This window comes from Daldinia caldariorum (genome assembly GCF_022478825.1).
Source record: "Daldinia caldariorum strain CBS 122874 unplaced genomic scaffold F4812scaffold_5, whole genome shotgun sequence".
Lineage (NCBI taxonomy): Eukaryota > Fungi > Ascomycota > Sordariomycetes > Xylariales > Hypoxylaceae > Daldinia > Daldinia caldariorum.
The window spans coordinates 1,381,759-1,401,343 of record NW_025953041.1 but is presented as its reverse complement, the minus strand read 5'-3'; the positions used below and the strand labels follow the sequence as shown (position 1 = coordinate 1,401,343).

General features: G+C 48.8%; 6 protein-coding genes across 6 annotated transcripts; 3 read left to right on the top strand and 3 right to left on the bottom strand.

The window, feature by feature from the left end:
• Nucleotides 1-2,183: 2,183 nt before the first annotated feature.
• On the top strand, nucleotides 2,184-4,678 carry F4812DRAFT_450623 (carbohydrate-binding module family 21 protein; the record flags this gene model as incomplete). Its single annotated transcript, XM_047936109.1, has 2 exons — nucleotides 2,184-4,121; nucleotides 4,220-4,678. The coding sequence occupies 2 exons, from the start codon at nucleotides 2,184-2,186 to the stop codon at nucleotides 4,676-4,678; spliced, it is 2,397 nt and encodes a 798-aa protein (XP_047791818.1).
• Nucleotides 4,679-6,204: 1,526 nt separating this feature from the next.
• On the bottom strand, nucleotides 6,205-8,313 carry F4812DRAFT_423352 (phosphoesterase-domain-containing protein). The gene is made up of 3 exons (XM_047933751.1): nucleotides 7,441-8,313; nucleotides 7,021-7,374; nucleotides 6,205-6,945 (listed from the first exon to the last, which is right to left on the bottom strand). Exons 1-3 carry the CDS (start codon nucleotides 7,652-7,654, stop codon nucleotides 6,293-6,295), a joined length of 1,221 nt encoding a protein of 406 aa, XP_047791817.1. The 5' UTR covers nucleotides 7,655-8,313; the 3' UTR covers nucleotides 6,205-6,292.
• A 479-nt stretch (nucleotides 8,314-8,792) lies between these two features.
• On the top strand, nucleotides 8,793-9,990 carry F4812DRAFT_332758 (VIT family-domain-containing protein). The gene has a single exon (XM_047931573.1). The coding sequence runs from the start codon at nucleotides 8,881-8,883 to the stop codon at nucleotides 9,814-9,816; it is 936 nt and encodes a 311-aa protein (XP_047791816.1). The 5' UTR covers nucleotides 8,793-8,880; the 3' UTR covers nucleotides 9,817-9,990.
• F4812DRAFT_458037 (uncharacterized protein) lies at nucleotides 9,892-10,777 on the bottom strand (the record flags this gene model as incomplete). The annotated part of the gene is made up of 3 exons (XM_047937286.1): nucleotides 9,892-9,954; nucleotides 10,041-10,423; nucleotides 10,501-10,777. The coding sequence occupies 3 exons, from the start codon at nucleotides 10,775-10,777 to the stop codon at nucleotides 9,892-9,894; spliced, it is 723 nt and encodes a 240-aa protein (XP_047791815.1).
• A 2,203-nt stretch (nucleotides 10,778-12,980) lies between these two features.
• Nucleotides 12,981-14,195, bottom strand: F4812DRAFT_423349 (uncharacterized protein). The gene has a single exon (XM_047933750.1). It carries the CDS (start codon nucleotides 13,558-13,560, stop codon nucleotides 13,282-13,284), a length of 279 nt encoding a protein of 92 aa, XP_047791814.1. The 5' UTR covers nucleotides 13,561-14,195; the 3' UTR covers nucleotides 12,981-13,281.
• Nucleotides 14,196-14,965: 770 nt separating this feature from the next.
• On the top strand, nucleotides 14,966-19,469 carry F4812DRAFT_332625 (uncharacterized protein). The gene is made up of 4 exons (XM_047931572.1): nucleotides 14,966-17,815; nucleotides 17,963-18,036; nucleotides 18,102-18,371; nucleotides 18,451-19,469. The coding sequence occupies exons 1-4, from the start codon at nucleotides 15,163-15,165 to the stop codon at nucleotides 19,081-19,083; spliced, it is 3,630 nt and encodes a 1,209-aa protein (XP_047791813.1). The 5' UTR covers nucleotides 14,966-15,162; the 3' UTR covers nucleotides 19,084-19,469.
• Nucleotides 19,470-19,585: the final 116 nt, after the last annotated feature.

Here is a 19,585-nt window from a genome sequence, read left to right as displayed (position 1 = left end):
CTCTGTTCATTGTATGGGCGTTGTTATGGGGATCATGCGTTGAAAGCTGATGCAATTCTACCCAAGTACGATAACGACCCACGAATTTTCTTTTTCCTTACTGCGGCTTATGGCTAGGCCCTTGCACAGTACGTGTTCAATAAATCACTCTGTGGGCCAGAATAGTGTATTTTTAATGGTGTTATCAATCCATTGGCCCCTGTCTCTTGAATATGTGAATGTAATTGGCCCAATACTAGGAACCCCTCCCCTCCTTGTTGTTCGTGGCCCATGCTCCTGCCATCGAAAACGTCGACTATCGCCCCATTAATAATACTTTGCGGGCATAGCGGTGCATATGGATTGCATAGGTCATAGGTAGCAGGTAGCAGGCAAAACAAAAAAGCTTGCTGGGCAGCTGCTGGGGTTGTCTCAAGAAGTTCAGAGGAAGTCAAGCCCGGCTAGCCCAGTCAGTTAAGTGGGTACTAAAGAGAAAAAAAAAAAAAAAAAAAGACAGTCACCGTGCCCGCAAAGTTAGCGTTGCTACTGTATTGTTGTTACCTATCACTGCTCGTAGTTACCCCCGTCGCCCCAACAGTAAAGCAGCATAGTGGATGAATGTGGCCACCGGGGATCGAATACTACTACTAATACAAGGTATACATTTAGTACATATGTAAACATGAGCTAAGTTACCAGCCCACAACTTCTTCCTCCGTTCGCCGCCGAGTTTTTGTCTCTTCACTCACCACCTCCCCCCTTCCTACTTCCTACAGTTCAAAGGCAGGCCTAGGATTGTAGATACTATCGTCCGCAATTCCTACATCCTTCTCTATTTGCCATTCGATAATCGGACAAGAGAAGTTGAAAAGAAAAGAGCCGCTGCCTTAGTTATTCTGTGGATTTTGTGGATTTGGATCTGGACCGCTTAACAACAAATCGTCGAACCCCGTCATAACCTTTTCGAGTCTATTCCGTCATATTTGCGACTCACAGCTGTAGCCTCGAGTCAACCAACTTCCAGGAACCTACCACGGGGAATAAGAAGCTGACAGAGATCACGGTACGTATACTTGTTGGTCTGGATTTCGAGAAAGACAAAGCCGATTAAACGTAACAAAGACCGATCTTCCAAAACCCGCCATTTCCACCGATACCTACTATTAAATCTCACTGATCAACAACAATCGCCCTGCCTGGCCTTTGTGACGGACATTCCAATACCGCCAACAACCTTCTTGTTTTTCCGATTTTTCGAGGATTTTTTTTTTTCTCTGTGTTGCCGCCCGGGCCATCATTTATATCATTTATATAGCATCCATTCTCCTTCGTCCGCCAAGGCAGTGCTATATAGCAGCAGTTCAGAGTCTCCCCAGCAGTGGTCATCCTTAGTCGATAAGTCGTTGTTGAGTACGCCGAGAAGAGTTTAGCATTGCTGCTGGAATATTGCCTTTGCATATCCTCTATTCGCTTTACTTCGACGACTTGAGACTTGGGACGATTTTATCTATGGGCGTTTTGTGAGCAGTTTATTCTGTTTGCCTGCCTTGGGTTGTGCGTTGTAAGTCAAATTTCCATGTATACTATACCAGCAATTATTCCCCCATTCCGATATATCAGCCTTCCAGCTCCGACACTATCCCTGTGTACCCCGTGGGGAGATGTATCCAACTTCAATGTTGGATAAAAGATGGGTTAGGTATGCGAGATATCATTCCTAGGCGCCGTCACCTCTGACAACGCCACGAACTTGATGAGATCTCACATTCCTTAGGATTTTCTCCCGACATTTCTTTTTCTGTGATATCAGTCTTATGTTAAAAGCAGCCGACGCTGTCTCTTCATCTCATTGTCCATTGTATTTTCTTCCTGTTGGAAAGACTGGGTGGCCAGGAATCGAAGATTGCTGCTCCAAAGAATACTTTTTACCATGGACGCTTGTATCAAGACCAACAATGCTAACATATACTCTCTCCTTGCTAGGTTTCTGCAAGTGCCCAACCGGTCTTTCAAACGCAGAGGTCGTCGGCACTAATACCTCTGCTGTTGGGTCTGATTCGTGGCTCGAAGTCTGGACGAGGAGACTTTTCCCTTGTCTACCTCAATTAAACCCTACCATTCCCCAATCTAACAGCGTCGAGTCTGCGGATTCCCATCCATCTACCCTTCTAATACTACCTCAGCAACATCCCAAATCTTTCAAGATGCCTTACACACCGCCCTCCCACCGTTCTCCCGCCTCTTCAGTGCCCCCTTCTCCCGATGTCAGTCGAAGATCATCCTTGACCCTACAAAGCCCGAATTCGCCACGACCTGCCTTACCTCGGTCCGCTTCTTATCTTACTAGAACCCGAAGGGCATCTTCGATTAGTAGTATAACTGCGGCTGCACCACGTCCAGCTGTAGATGGTCCTACTCCGGATACCAGTCCTTCGGGAACTTCAGCCAATCTAAAGGGTATGGTAGCTTTCCAAGGGACTGCAGTCAGGCAATCCCCACCACCGGTCGCTGATGTACAGGCTATGCCACCGGGGGCTATTATCTCACCTCCAGAGTCGTCTAGTGAAGATGAGGCGTCTGCTGAATTGAAAAAGCGAGGACGGGAAATCGAAAACATGAAGGAACTGAAGGAAGCTATTAGCTCGATACCACAGCGCCGCTCGACATCGCCGGTTAGATCCTCGCCTGGTGACCTCCTGCTGTCGCCGTCACAGGTTAAAGAATTCACTGGAGAATCGCGCCAAGCACTTCTTACAGCTAGTCTACCTGCGATCAACACCGGAACCCGTAAGATTTCTCATTCAAGGTCTAATACGGACTCTCATATCTATATGTCAAAGTCAGCGGATGGGTCTATAAGCACATCCGAGGAAGGGTCTGAGCAAGATGAACCGTTCAAGAAGCCGCAGATGGTACGGAAGAAGTCCGGCGAGCTAGTCCGGCCGGCGTTAAGGCCACACAAAAGGCCGTCCAGCATGCCCGGAACGCCAACCTTTTCGAAAGCTGTCCACTTTGACTCGCACCTTGAGCATGTACGTCATTTTCTACAAGTTGACCGGCCGCTCGCAGTCAGTGCCGGCACTTCTCCAACGGATAACTACGAAAGCGATAGCGAATACCCCTTCGGAATTGAGAAAAAGAGCTCGCGACCAGCATCGTTTGAGTGGGAACTTGTCGTGAACAACTTCCCCGTGGAGACGCCGACACGCAAGGCACTTCCTGTCCGGCTGGAGAGAGTGTGGATGTCGCCTGACCAGAAGTCCCTCATCGGATCGATAGCCGTAGCCAACCTCGCCTTTCACAAGTCGGTAGTATGCAGATTCACATTTGACTACTGGAAAACAACTTCCGAGGTAGCTGCAGAGTTCCATCACGAAATTCGCCCTCGCGATTCTAAACCTGGTTATGATCAATTTCAGTTCAGCCTCAAACTGTCCGATTTCGCCCATCTTGAAGCCAAGACGTTGTTCTTCTGTATTAGATACATCGTCAACGGTGTCGAGTATTGGGATAACAACGACAGCACCAACTTCCAGGTCGAATTCCGTACGAAGGTGGTCGGGGCAAATGGCAAGAAGGGCGTCCAGTCTACGTCTTCTCGCCCTGCCAACGGTCTACCACGTAGCACTCGACGAGCTAACCCTTCAACAGCAGCTCGTCCAAGATCCATGCCTGCTGGTGCGTTTGATGATTTTGGGCATGATGACGATGACGACGAGAAATTCCGCAGCTTCGACAGGCCCCTCCATGAAGTACTTGGAGAGTCTGGGCCTGCCGGTCTGCGGCTTAAGGGTTCGAAATCGACGAGTAATCTCCCTAGCGACAACTTGTCGGCTCGACTGTCGGCCCCGAGTGGACAGGCTTTTGCCAATCGGTACGACTTCGGGGCTTCACTCACTGCCGCCAAACAGGCGCACCGGGAGTCTAGCCAACGGAGTGATGGCTTGTATATGAAGCCCAATAAGAGAGCTTCATTCAATGCTTCCCCCGCCGCTCAGACGCCCAAATCATCTCAGCCCAATCGGGCCCCGACCGGGTCTTCATCTGCTCCATTTGGACCACACGTATCCAGCCATGGTTCTCCTTCCTCGGCCAGCATAGCGTCGGCCTCGTACGAAGAAATCCTCAACAAATACTGCTTTGTACGTATACCTGGTAATATCCTGGCCTCGCATCGAAACGAGAACTACGCCCGGAGACATGAAGTTTTGTAAGATTTTGACTAACGTTTCTGATGCAGTTCAACGGCACAAAGCAGTCAAGCCCCAACATGAGAGACGGAATCTCGCGGGGTGGTCGATATGATGGCATGGATGACATGTTAACTCCTGGGTCGAACAGTACCAACTCGAGTTCTAATGGCAGCCCAAATATTGGTGACCAGTCGTATCATCATCATCATCATTCCGCGATCCACCACTCTCTACGACAGAACCTTAACCCGTACTTTGGTACTGGGTATATGTCAGCTATTGGTGCTTCTCCAGCGGAATCTCCGCTGTCGCAGCAGCCGACTAGTACCAGTACCCCTACGGGTAATGTGACATCTCCAGGTTCGATGGCTGGCTTTTTTCCCCTTGCTGGTACGTCAACATTCAAGTTCCCCGCCGACCCAATCCCATTCCTCGCCCACAATGCTCAAAATCGTTTCCCTTCCTCTTTAACAGACGCTCATACTACGACAGCAATCAAAAGTTAAATGAATGAACCTATATGGAACCAAGTTTTATCCCTTTAAAGACCGTCCCCTCGACGGCCTTAGAAGAGCTGTGGGTGTCTATAGTTCTTCCCGCCCAATCCTGATTTTGACGATCCTCTTCGACCTATTTACCGAAACCGAAGATTGCAGTTTCCCGACACTACATGGATTGATGTTGATAACGCGCCACGATCGTCATTTGTTATATTTATATTTACGCTTCACGCCTTTCTCGGTATATACGACCTATATCTTCTTTTCTTTTTCTTATCTTTTTTTTTCTTTTTCGAATGGCGTTTCAGGTTTAGCATAACGGCGTTTATGGTGTCGGTGAGTGGCGTTTATGATACCACCGAGCACACGGGACGGTTGGAAAATGGCCACGTGCCTTTGGAAACCGGCCGGCGTTCACGGCTTACGGTTTTCGCCGTGGAATTTGTGGCCTCGATGAGAAGCAGGTCGGGGCCTAATGCATAATTCTTTTATACCACTACACGACGCCCGTGCCAATTTCATTCCTACCTCGGCGGTAATGCGGAGGGAAATTGAGAAAGTCAAAGGGGTAAAGAGGAGGTGGAGTAGGCTTCGAAGAATGAAGAAGCATCGGCATTGCTATCACGGCATATTAGGTCATGGATGAATTTTCGTTTGTGACAGGATAGAAGGGAAACTGTGGCTAGGTTGGGCTAAGGTATATTGCTATAACACAGCAATCAAATACGTTAGATTTCGCCTTGCAAACCATTGGTTTTATAAGCGACATCGTGTTGAGTACGTCGTAGCTGTGGCGTGTTAGTGTTCGGCTGTGTTCGAGCTAGGATGAGCTATGATGCTTATCCTGTGGCGCGCATAGCTGCCGACGTCTAAGCTATCGGGACGTACCGATTTTTGTACTATCTTAATAAGGAAAAAGGTATTGGAGATGATAATGGGCCCGGGAGATTTCTGGAGATTTTTAGCGACATTGGATTGGATGTACAAAGGAGTGATAAAAATGGATACACGAATTAGGTTTACGTGGGAGTACTCGGTTGGTCAGCCCAGCAGCACAAGAATTTGGGACAGATAAAAAAGCTAGGATACCTTTGGAATAGAATTTTGACTATCTCACTTTTTTTTTTTTTTTTGCTTGTTCTTTGTGTTGTATCGTGAAGTTTTTAGTAAGAGATTGATGCCGATATCCACATCTTAGTCGAAGCCTAATGCATATTGAGATGCGCTAGATGATTTTTTCCAGGCTACTTGGGTTGGATAAATGTGCAATGGTTGCTCGGTGAATTAGGGGGAAAAAAAAAAGGAGAGGGAGAGGGTTAATTTCATGAACAGTGTTGTCGATGCTCACTTTTCAAGGAGAGAGTTATATCTCCCTTTCTCATAACCTGTATCGCTCACTGGCAGGAAACAGCCGAAGAGGGATTTGAGTAATACCAACTTACATACTACTTCATAGCAGACATCTACGGGTGAAAGAGGAAGGCATTCCTAGGTATCTAATGTTAGGTTAGGTAGGTTAGGTAGGTAGCCAAGCTAATATACATCTCTATATCTCTATATACCTCTTATATATACTGCAGTTAAGTTATAGGTATTTACGTAAGGTATGTACTAGCTTATCTACTCGGTCGGCGTGTACCCCTTCGGCGGGTGCTGTCCGTCGGGAGTTTCCAAGTCCGAAGTGTAATAGACCGGAGCCGAGCTTCCCTGCCAGGCCGCCTTGATGCTGGGCAGGATGGTGCGGTTGTGCAGGCCGGTGGCGTCGACGAGGTTGGGGGCCGGGTAGCGCTTGTTGCCGCCCTCGTCGTTGAGCGCGCCGGCGTACGAGTAGTTGAAGTACATGTCGGCGAGGGGGACGTCGCCGGACCAGGAGCGGACGGTGTCACCAGTCTTGTCGGCGACGAATTTGAACACGTTGGCCCCGACGTCGAAGCGGCCCAGCGTGTGCAGGTCCCAGTTGGCCTCGGCGGTCGCGATCTCGCTGTAGTGGTTGTAGTACGAGTCGTCCGTGGTGCCGACGAGGTCCGCGGGCACGGCGTCGCCGATGAGGATCGCCAAGATCCGGTTCTGGATCGAGTACGTCTCGTTCTCGTCGAACGTTACGATCACCAGCGTGTTCTGCATAAACCGCTTGTCCGAGAGCAGCGGCTCCAGGAAGGTCCGCGTCCAGGTCCCCGAGACGGTCACGTCCGTGTCGTGGCCGTCGCTCGTCATGTTAGGCGTTATGAACATCCACTGCGGTAGGGTCTCATTTTCGAGGTCTTCGTAGAATGCTGGAGCAACAGAGGAATTAGGAATTGTGCGCTCATGGATTCTCAAGGGTTTTCCTAGGGATTTGATTTACTTACTTGTCAGGTTTTTGATAACTGCCAATCGATCAATCAGGCCGGCATTCGAGTTGTAATTGACGGCCGGATTGTGCTTCCGGACATAGTCGTTTTTGCCGTTCTTCTGGTTGACGTACGCCATGCCTTCAAAGCCGCTGTACGGCATGTCTTCTTGGTACTCGCCCCATGAGATTCCCTTGTCCTCGAGCAGGTCGATAATAGTAGAAACGTTCTTGTCAATCTGCGTGAAGTCATCGTGCTGCATCCCGAAGTAGTCGCCGCCGATAGAGGCGACATAGTTCGGCTGCGAGGGGTGGGTGACTGCGTGGTAGTTGGAGAGCGTTATGCCTCGCTTGGCTAACCACGCCAGGTTTGCTGTGATGAGGTTAGTCATCGTTATTCTAGTTTTCTTTTGCGCACTCTTGTGATTAAGTGACTTACGATCGCCGATCGCCATGTCGTAGTCTGTGTTCTCTAGCCATATGATGGCGAGTCTGTCGAAGGCCTTCCCTTTGACATGGCTAGTAGGGCTCAGGGTCTTCGCCGTAGCTCTAGCTTTTGCGACGTCGCAGGTCGCCGTCGCGGTGTATTGGTTCTCTGCTTGAGCGGCGACGCTGGTCGCGAAGATCGCAGCCGAGAAAATGAGGGGATGCATGATTCCGGGCTTCACGATACGAATTTCGAAGCGTAGAGTAGTCGAAAATCAAGGAATTCTTTCACCACGGTACAACGAAGGTCGCAAGCCCAGAATGACAAGGCTAGACGTCGGCGACACCACCAGTGCAATGGGAATCTACTCCTACCAAACGAGCCTTTTGAATGAGCGATACTCTGAGTACCGCTCACACATGGCCATCGGTCGTTATAACCATTGGCGGATAACCAGGGTCCCTTGGTAGAGAGGCCGAGTTCCATTATTCGGAGTAGGGTTACATTAGCCTCTTCTACTTTGGAAGGTGGCCTTATCGTCGCCTGCATACTACTAGTGTATGTAGACCCTGGAATTCTCAGCTACTACTATACTATACTACTATAGTACGTATGTATGTAGATAGAAGGTATCCACTCCATTATGGTTTGTTATTCGGCGGTATTTGCAAGTCTCGGTCTAAGGTCTGCTCAAACAAGAAAGCTTCAAGAGCAGTATGAATTCCAGTTTTCTGTGTCAAGTTGATGCTCATGATCATGGTCATGATCTACTGTATATCTCTTCCAAAAGCCTAAACTTAATTATAATCATAATGATTCATCGTACGTAATACAAGCTGTCTTTCATGCATCCATGGGAATGAAGATATGCTTAAAGCTTGTTCCGTATTACAAGACAGAAATTTCAAGCATTAAGCGGCACGGGCGAGCCGAACACGTGTAGTCTTGGAAGGCCAAGCATTGGATGTCAAGATACGGACCCCTGTTACCTTGTCGCCTTCTTCCCGAAAAAGAAACCGGTGACAACGCGCTATACTTTACTTGTACATCACCGAAATCCCAATCCATTAGCTAGACGATGTGCTTATTCCCTTCTCGATGATTGGCCGCCTTTATCATTACCTTCCCGCACTTTCGACGATAACTTGGACTGCAACTGCTTTCTATTATCTAAAAGTAGGTTAGCAATGTACGTAACTCACATGCAGAGAACTTGCGGATTACAAGGTTCGATGTTACTTATGAAGGGTTGGGTTAAAGTAGGCACGACATTGTAGTACCTGTTAACCAACTGCATCATGTAGGACAGCGTCCGAAGTATTGTTGTCTCTCTCTTAGAATATGCACGACGCGTAAATATCCTCAACTTTAAAGAGGTGACATCAAGTATTGTTTTAACAAGAATTGACTATTACTTCCAAGTCGTATCGCCTACTTATAACTTAAGTGAACATGCAGCTTGCGGATATTAAAGCATTTCTCGTTGGTCATGGTCAACCACACCGGAAGAGCCAAAAGACCCTACAGACCTATTCTATCTTATTCTCAAATCCGGAGAGCTTCATTGACGCCCCAACAAGTACCGAGAGCACGAGCGATGATCCTAGCTTTGATAGCCTTCGGTTGGACCACCAGCGGATTTCATCTTCGGGTCGCCTCTCCGAGTTCCTTTCCCACTTCACCTTGGGGTTCGCCGATGGGCTCACGGTTCCCTTCGCGCTGACGGCCGGCCTGTCGTCCCTAGGCCACACTAAGACGGTCATCTACGCCGGGATGGCCGAAATCTGCGCGGGGTGCATTAGCATGGGCATCAGCGGGTATCTCGCGGCGAAAGGGGACGCGGCAGCGAAGACTCGAGAGCGCGGCGAGGATCTCGTGCTGGCTGGCAGAGATAACATCTGCGAATATCTAGCTCCGCTGGAACTTCCGCCTGATCTTCTCCGGTGCGTGAACGCTCACATCGATTATAACCCTGCTGTGTCGAGACGCCTGCTGTCCCACTTGAACTCGGCTGCCGACGGTTTGACGTGTATGACCAAGGCGTTCCCGCCGATCGTGGTTGGACTATCGGTATCTGTCGGGTACGTGCTTGGCGGCCTGCTGCCGATGTTCCCGTACTTCTTCGTTAGCGAAGTCGCCGACGGTCTGCGGTGGAGCTTTGCCGTCTGCATTCTGTCCTTGTTTGTCTTCGGGTTCGCCAAGGATTATCTTCTGCACAACGAACCCGCGAAAAGGAGTTGGCAATACGGTGATGAAGGAAGGGGCCCGGTCTCGTGGGACAGGATGAAGAAAGGCTTCTGGGAAGGAATGCGAATGGTCGTTATGGGAGGTATTGCCGCCGTGGCGGCTGTTCTATGTGTCAGACTCTTCGAGGATATGGTGCCGTAAACCATGATATCATCCCTAGCAAACATTGTATGACCCCATCACTATATCACGTTGTTGTATCCTTTCCTGGGCCTCTTAGATAATAACCTGAGTCATAAGATGGCCTAGACTTGGCAGTTCGTTTGTCACCGAAATGCCCTGAGTTGTTGTTAGAGTAGCTGTGCCCCTGGTGGTATCTCTTTGGGACAAGGACTTGAATTTTCAGGAACTACCTATTGCATGACACCGGGGGGAGATCCGCCGCCACCCATCATTGGCGGAGGTCCTCCACGGCCCGGCAACCCATGTCCCATCATCGGAGGAGGCCCGCCGTGACCGGGAGGGAACCCCATATTCATATTCGGCGGCATGCCTTGTCCCATTCCATTCTCGGGATGTTGTGGCGGCCATCCTCCCGCGACCGGCAGCGGCATCCCTGGCATCGGTGGACCGGGGACTGGTGTTTGTTGGTCCCATTGCTCACCCATCTCGCTTGCTACCGATCCGATACTACTATCGTTTCGAGACGAGACGTTCGATGTCCCTGAGCTGCTAGAGCTGCCTTTGCTTGTGCAACTTGATCCATTCCGTCTACTTGAGCGCTTTCGGCTACGGCCGTTGGGACCACCTTGACGGATACCACCTTATTAGTCTATTGATGCCTACCTCATCTGTATTACTATAAAGATTCGGGAATAAACTTACTCCTTCGATAACAGACCCAAGAAATCAGCATCAGTACTAATACCACGACGACGCCGCTGAGGATAGCGCCCACGTTTTGGCTGCTCGCCGAACCCGCGTCTTGCGCGGGGACAACAACCGTACCCGGAGACTGGGTCGTGTCCGAGCCGGTACCCAAAGTCCATGTCGTGATGAACGTCGAGGCAGGCCAGACTATTGTCTGCGTGCGGACCGACTCATCTTCAGCTTGTTGCGGATCTTCTGTAGTTGCTGCTACTACGTTCCCTTGATCTGCCATGGTGTTCGATGTTTTTGTCTTTTTTTCTCGCTCGGTCCCCGTGCAAAGCTTAGGTACCTGGAAAAGACAACCATACTAACTCTGAGACTGCCGGCTGAAAGAGCCTACGGATATAGACCTGGAACTGCCGTTTCGACTCGTGTAACGGAGCGAAACGCGTTTGTCGCGCAATACAAAACCGGTTTTTTGTGATGTTTGGCTGGTGATGGTGGATCGTGCGATGCCATGGTCGTTGATATGTTTCGCTTTACCGAGACATGCGCTGTGTGTCTACGTGTGTGCGTATGTGTAGCGGTAGGCATCGCGTAGCCTTTTCGCTCGGTGACTGCTACGTAGGTTGAGCATTTTCCCTCGTTGAATAGACCGGAGTCCTATCATGAACTTTCGCTGCTATCTTCGTTCCTATTAGTGGAATGTACGTTAGGTATGACTCCATTTTCTACCTACGTGGATACTTCCATTTGCCGGGGAGTGCGCCTGCAACGTCCCGAGGACCCCTTACGCCCATCCCATACGTGCGGCTAGGTCCCAAAGGTTAGGTGCCTGGTATTCAGGAGCTACAACATCAACACGGCGTCCCTTGGACGATAGATATCTTAATATGCAAGTGAACTGTCATTCTTCTACGACGACGGCGAAGAAAATTTGCTGCGAGGCCCTGCAAACAGCCGCTTTCCTAGTTTTCCTCCTGGCCTCCACGAGGCCGCATTTGAGCTTCGCTTACCAACATCTAATGTGTTTGATTGCCTCCAAGCGGTCTCCCATTAGCATCTAAAGTCTATTCCGGCCCCGCGCCACCACCCCCTTGGCTCGACGCATCTTGCCGGGCACTCCTAAGACATAAGGAGTCAGGTAAATTACCTCCGCCTGATCCTGCAGGTAGCCAGATCTCGGGAGGCGCGAACATACCCACGTCCCGGGCCGGTGTGTTCTTTTCTTCTTCCATTTTTTCTTTTCTTTTTCTTTAAGAAGAAAAGGAAGAAATTGAGAGACTACTACGAGTTCCGTCGCGGGCGCACAGCATCCGGCAGTTCGAGGCAATAATCTCGTGTTATGGGCGACTCCGACGCTTGTGTCCAAGCGGACTGTGTGTCGACTAGGAGCGAATGGGAATCTTTCTGGACCATCCCCTATTAAGGTACAATACCTACCTCCTTGGTAGGTCAGTAGATTCCTGCTGTCAGAGCACGGGACCGTGCAACTACCTTAGGTACCTACCTATCTAACCTCCTAGGTAACACATTGCTTCTCGACACACATACCCACCTGATGGATGACTTACCAACTGCAGTGCATTGATGCTTGTAAACGTTGCATTATAGTCCGCGTGTTTAAGGAACTTTCAACTAGGCAGAGATCCGATAGTTCGATCGAACCATTCATGAGCATTGGCTGGATTGACAGGGGGTTAGCTAGGATTCCTTGGCTGTCATGATAGCTCTCAAAGCCACGACACCACCGATGAGCAATTATAAGTGATGTTGTTTTTTTTTTTGAACGAGGGATTCACCTAACATAAAGTTTATTAGTTACCTAGATACCTATTTAACTTAAAGCTCATATAATATAGTATTCTAAGATACTTCATGGCTCTGTTTACCTAAGTGGTCTCGCACTTTATTATTCGGACTTCCCAGGCACGCGGGAACTTCTATTTTTGGGCACAGAGTATCATCGAAGCTAGGAAATTTGATTCCCTTGATCGTCATGGTTATAAGTTCCCCTAGCGAGGGTCTATTACCACATCAGGTTACTGCCCTTAGTATAAACTACAACCTGCGAACACAGGCGTCCTTGGTAGGAACTAAATCACCTAGTCAAAATGGTTTCATGGAAGTTTCTACTAATAATCTTACGTGCATAACGACGGGTAGGCAGAAGCATAACCTCAGAATAGAACATTAGACTATCGATTGTCCCGGTCCAATTATAGGCTAGATGTGCGGGACTGTCATTGAGTTACATTCTAAGTCATAGGGCCTGGAAGATCCTACGTGTCGGTGCAAGGTGAGCAGGGACTTGAACATGACGAAGGTCGCACGGACGCGGGTTGAAAGAGCACGGATGGTCCCACCATATTATCAGAAGGCCTTTGGCAGAAGTAGTTTATCGAGGGCTCAATAAGTCGTTCGTTGGTTAGTCCATGAAGGGTCGTGTCTGCAGTATAATATATTTAATCATCAAGAATCAGCAGCTGTACCTATTAGCTTATGTAGTTTGCGAAGGTGGGGAGTTGGTCACATAATCGTGAACGCCGCAAAAGTGAATAATGTTGTGTACTAGATGTTTCTAAGCTTATTAATTAGATATATAGGTGGTGTGGCCTAGTTTCAATACACCCCTTTAAGTAAGAATAGACGAGACTAGGCCGTAATACCAAGGCCGCGCTTTGCTTGCTACTCAGGCCACTGGACGTAAAGTAGCTGTCTACCTATTGACGGTTGCTTCACCACCAGGAATCGACTAAGAATCAGTGAGGGGCCAGATGGGGACTGGGAAGTAATTCATGGCCGTATGCCTTCACAATTGAGGTCATACATCTCGCAACGATGACACTTGTCAGGCATTGAATGAGTATACGTTTCGAGGACACAGCGCCGAGCCCAGCAGGGACCACTATGGTTGTTGCGCTTGATGCTGATGACCTTGTCACGGATATGACCGCAATGTGTTTCAAGGACAGGATGGCCACATGAATACACGATGTCAAACCTCGAGCAGTGCTGACCATCTCCAGTAGGAACTCTAAGGATTATACCATCTGCAGTTACTTCGGAAGCCATGTCGATGCGTGCCTTGTGATGATACTTGTACTTTGTGTAAAGATGACGGGAAGACCGACCAGAGGCTGGAGCATACGAACGATCAGACTTACGAGACAAGTTTTCAGCCGGCAGACGGAAGATTCGAATTCGTCCGGGATCAGATTCACGACCGATGCGTTTATCTGAGACCGCAAAGAATGCTAGGCGCTGTTTAATCGGGGTGATGGTCGCAGTTGATCTCCTACCTACCTAGGTAGTATCTGATAATTGCAGTCCTGGCTGTTAAGTACTAGAGAGGGTAAAACAAAGCCCGAATCTTGCTTATAAGGCACAATGGATATGACATCGTAGGAGGTATATAATGAGATCCTTGATATGGTAAAGGGAAAATGGAAAATGGGTTTGTTGATGATGGCCTTTATAATGTAACAATGCGGATTGCTAGTTGGTTGGAGTGTACAAAGATGGACCGGACTGAGAAGAGACGGTGACTTTTGTAAAAACCTTAGGAGGTACCTTCCATACCTTGGAGTAAATATTGTTTAGAGCTCAGCAGTTACCTATCACCTGGGCACCTTATGATGATACCTTAGGAGGTACGTAGGAGGTAGGTACCAGGTAGGTCTAGGTAGGTAACCTTGGGTTTATGTAACAAATGAATGAATGTTTGCAAAGATGTAACAGCCCGTTTGTACCCTTTCTGCTTTTGAATAAACCCCCCATGTCCGGGGCACTAGACAGGGATCCCATAGCCTGACTAACTAGCCCATGCGGCTTAGCGCAACATGGAACCAATCAGATCATCGCATCTTCAAAACTTTAATTCCACTCGATCCAGGCAACAGCATTTTGGACCTTTGCGATTCAAACTTCGGTCGCTGACGTTTAAAAAAGTTTGCCGATACATCTTATATGCCTATCAATGGGTCTTTGCACACACACATTGCGCCTAGGCACCGAAATTACCTACTTTCAACGCCGCGCTAATGTTCTTCGCACCAGCTCAAGGCAGCTAAATCACTTCTTCGTTTTCGGATGTTGGATGATACGAAGAGTTTCGTTTTGTATGTATATGCCTAGTCGTTTCCAACCTTCCACACACGCGGATGCGTACAATATGCCAAGGCTAGATTACTTACTTAACTCCTTTTTGAGGCCTAGTTGTCGTTGATGCTTCCTGTTTGCATCACCAATTCAAGTATCATTGGGATTCTCCCTTTTATTGAGTTCACGCCTTCAAGCTGCCGCTCTTTCAAATATATATAACTCCGTTAGGTGATGCTTCAATGCTTTGACGATCCCGGATCAGCATACCTGACATCTAACATGTTCATTAATCCTCTTCAACCGCCTAAACCTTCTTCTATACACCCGTAATTAGGCCTGCCGGTATTATGCCGAGGAGAGACGATCAACGTTCGAACTACTTGCGCTGACGTTATACCATCTAACATTTACCATCTACCGTTTACCATTTACCAACACGAGATCCATACCTCCCCATACCCCTTTGCCTATATCATTTCTACTGTTTCGAAGAATAAACTCACTTCAAAGGGTCGAGAGACTCATATTTATATAGTACACATAGACTATTTTCTAGATCAATAAATCGCTATCATGGAGTCGTTTTTCCCCCAAGGCGGCTTCCAGCTGCCTTTCCAGCGTCGGCTTAGTAGGCTCTACAATGATACCAAAAAGTCATCCGACTTTGTCAAAGAATCGGCTCCGCGTCCCGACGATCCCGATATAAAAGCTCTCCATCGCAAGCTGCGAATACAAAAGGACCGCTTGGTCAGCTGGGGTTTAGAATGGTCCGATCCGAACCAGGCTGCAGAGATTGATGAATCCTTATCTAAAGCAGGTCTGAGCGACCTTGTAGGCAGTATAATGGCCACTATCAAGGACATCCTCGCCGAGGCCGAACCTCTCTGGCTTGCTTCAAGGCAAGCTGTTGGGAGTGAAAAGAAGTCAGAAAAGGGGATGGGCGATCGAAAGGCTCCGTTAGTAGTTTGGGATAAAGGGAGGTTTGAAGATCTAGTTAAGGATTTAACTGCATCTATCGATACGCTTTGTGATCTTTCGCGAACGCGGTCTTCGGCCACAATATCGCGGGTTGCGGGGCAGTTTAAGCCTACCGCCTCTACTGAAGACCTAAGGCCTTTTAGTTCTACAAGAATCCGGACGCCCCAGCAAATTGACCTGCAGACACTCACAAGCTTAAGATCGCTGCAGCCTGCGTCCGTTTTGGAGGCAGAGAGAATACATAATCGACCACAAGAGATATTTTTTATTGGCAGGCAGGGCCATATCGAGTCAAGTCATCGACAAGGGCCACAAGTTTGGTCTCCTCTCCTCGTAGAATACGCGCCCTTCGACCCGATATATTCAGCAACCGGCATCATGCCCGACATGTCCCGGTTTGAGAAATTAAGTGCCGGCCTCCAAACTGATTCGCAAAGGTCTCCCGGTTCGTGGATTGGTCTTCCTCTCCTTCTGGGATATTACGAAGACATGAGACAATCTAGATTGGCATTGATCTATCAGTTTCCACCCGGTTTTAATCCAGTAACATTCGAGAACTTCACCCAGAACCCCCTCGATAATTTGTGCACACTAAAGGAGCTTCTCAACCGACCAGACTTCGAGCCGATGCTGGAGGCCAAATTCCGTCTTGCTCATAACTTGGTCAATACGGTATTTGACATGCACGCGAGAGGCATTACTCATGGAAATCTCAGCGCATCTTCCATAACCTTTTGCAATGCTAACGGTAACGACCCTGACTTGCCCGTGGGTGAGGTGGATGTCAGGAGACCTCTTGTGTCGTCCTTTGATATATTTCCGGAAGAAGATTTCCGTAATGAGCCCCCGTCTACTTTTCCATTGCATCGCCATCCCCTTGACCCGCGAACGACGACTCAATCTCCCCTTTCGTTAAAGGGTGACACAAGGACGCTGGACCTCTATTCATTAGCCACGATGCTTGTATCTATCGGTCTCTGGACTCAATTGGAGAACCTCGTTCCAGACCAAGGATCACCTTCCATACCAGAGTCCGTCTTGCGACAGCTCGCAATACGCTGCGGTACCCCATACATGAAGGCGGTTCAGATTTGTTGGGATGCAGTTGACCAAGAGCTCTCCCACCCCGGCTCTGCGGAAGAGATTTTGAGTCAAGTGCAAATAAGAGCGAGTCGCTATCTAGAAGCTTGTTGTATCTTGGACGGAATCAGTGGGCTAGACGAACGAATAAGCGAAGACCCGGGTAGATTTTCCGGAAGAGGAATGGTGACCGAATCTTTAGCAGGACCATCTGCTAGTTCTCAGTCCACTCATGGGTCAGGTCCTCAAGCACCATCGGAACCAGGAAGGATGGGAAGTGATACCAAACAGGCACCTGAACTAGACGAAAAGCCCGTTGAGAGTACAACGGGCCATCCAACGGATACGCGATCCAAACTTCGGCTTTATCCTCAAGTACCGTTATCAACCGAGGCAATTGAACAGTGGCATAGCATTCTCATGCCGCAAATCAACCTAGCCTTACGGCACTTCTATCGCAAGAATCCAGAGTCTGTCGAAATCTCCTTGGAGTCCATTGGCGAATCACCCCAGAAGACCAAGCCGACTGTCCTAGTTATATGCACCTCAGTGAGCACCGTTCGCGCTATATTAAAGAAAAAACTTGGTGTATTCTTTGATGGGTCAACAGGCTTTGCATTAAAGGTTTGCCGTGGATCTGTGGCACGCTCTAGGAAAGGACCTACAAGGAGTATGGCTAAGGACCAGCATTCGGCCTCCGCTGGTAATAACGATAATAAACTTGAAGACTACGCCGGTAATCCTGAAGCTGCCAATCCAGGATACCAAGAAATACCACAAAATGGAGCGAGCATAGGCGCCTGGATAGGTGACAAACACCTCCCTCCAGTCAGTTTCGGGGGTCTCATCATGGTTGATGATAAGCCATACGGAATGACGGTTCATCATATGCTAGATGACCCAGACCTAGAAGAAGAGGCGAGTACTGCTAATAAACCTGGCCCTAAGCGTGCCCACGCGCCTGATCGAAGCAATGCCGCGGTGTACATATTCGGAATAGGGTCATCAGGAGAAGAAAGCAGCGACGATTATCCAGGGGGATATTTTTCAGATTCCGAATCAGAGTTATCACTCACAGACATTACTAGTGCCGATGAGGAGAGCGATGATGATGATGAGTTTACGGAGACTGGAGACATCCCAGGCGTGGAGCCCGGCTGCGGAGATGGTATGTAGGGTTCCTTTCCAAGTATGCGCCCCGACCCCTCACCAGAAGAAAACGTGTTTCCCATCGCCACCTTTTCTCAGTGTGCGAACGGTTTATATGCCTCCCACACAGAATTAATAGGTTTTTAACTAAATTGGTTATAAATAGGATATATAGTTACTCAACCTGCCCTTGAAGACGTGCCAGAGGGATTTTATCCGTCAGAAGAGACGATGGATGAGGTGAGTTACTATATTACATACGGTTACGGTTAAGAAGGCGCGGGGAAAAACTGATAAATTGACAGGATCATCTTGACACATACAGGTTGGGTGAGATGTACGCCTCTTCTGGTATACGCAGGCGTAATGAGGATGGGCTTATCCACGAGATTGACTGGGCCTTATTTGATTTCGAGGACGGAAGGTTACCCCAGGATAACCTCATACCTCGTGCTGCATCTAGCAGTTTTTGCAGTACAACCTCAATAGGGCATATCCATCCCACAGAGATTGTCCCAGCCAAATCCCTGCCAGGGCTGGAGGTGCAATGTATTGCACGCACAAGCGGATTACAAGTAAGTGTTTCATAATGGTCTGCAGTTTTGGTCTTAGAGCTAGAGAGTCTTAGCTAACGGCGTCGGTGCTTTCAAATAGATGGGTCAGATTCTACCAGCTTTGACGTCCGTCAAGATATATGGTCGATCATCTCCTAGTCACACCTACCAAGTTAGTGGAAAATGCTCGACAGTTCGCGGATATCCTCTCCCCGCTACGGAGGACCCACCCAAAGTACATACTCGGACCCGCGAGTCATTAGGTATTCCGGGCGACTCGGGCGCCTGGATAGTCGATCGACCGCACGGTCGCCTCTGCGGACACGTCCTCGCGTGGAGCGCGCGCAAACAGGTCGCTTACATATGTCCGATGGAAGTGCTCCTTCGAGACATGGCGGAAACTCTGGAAGCACGAGATATACGGCTTCCGGGCGGAAAAGCCATAATAGAAAACTCTACTGGATATGAAAAGGCTGAGATTTCCGATTCCGACTTGGCCGATTGCAGCGAGCGTGGTTGCATGCAGGACGATGATGATGACGACGACGAGGAAGAGGAAGTTCCCACACTACACGATATCCGCAAATCAAGGGCCGGCTCTCACATAGGAATCGATAGCGAACCAAAGGTACCTAAACGGCTCTCCGCCATCAAGCGCAAACAACTATATGGCTACCACGGCGAGACTAGTGACGACGCTCTGGATGCTGATATGGATAAGATGCATATATGAGTGCCGTGGGCTGATCTGCGGGGCATTCAAGGAGTTTAGATACTGGATCGGGACGAGGCGATTTGAAATGAGGTAATGTGTGAGATACCCTTAGATACCTACCTACATCCTATGGATGAGGCGCATGGATACCTCTAGTTAGGAGGTGCGTAATGTTAGCTTTAATGTGAGCTTTGGCTTGCTTAGGTCTTGAAAAGAGAATGATGTTTATAATGATCGATTTCGTGAACCAACCCCCGCCCCTCATTAGAGGTAGCATCAGTGATGCGTATTAGGCACCCTAGCGGAGGAGGGTGTTTTTTTGAGGAATGATTCTGATCGTTAGTCAGAATCCCCCACCTCCGCTACGGTAGATAGGTACCTAGGTACCTAACCTACAACAAGTGTTAATCGTGCCTTAGTTGACGACGTAGCAAGTACAGCATTAATTTCACTGGAATGTTTTCACCTCAGAGGCTTCAATTACGGACAGAGCACACGCAGTAACGCAATAATGTGGTCT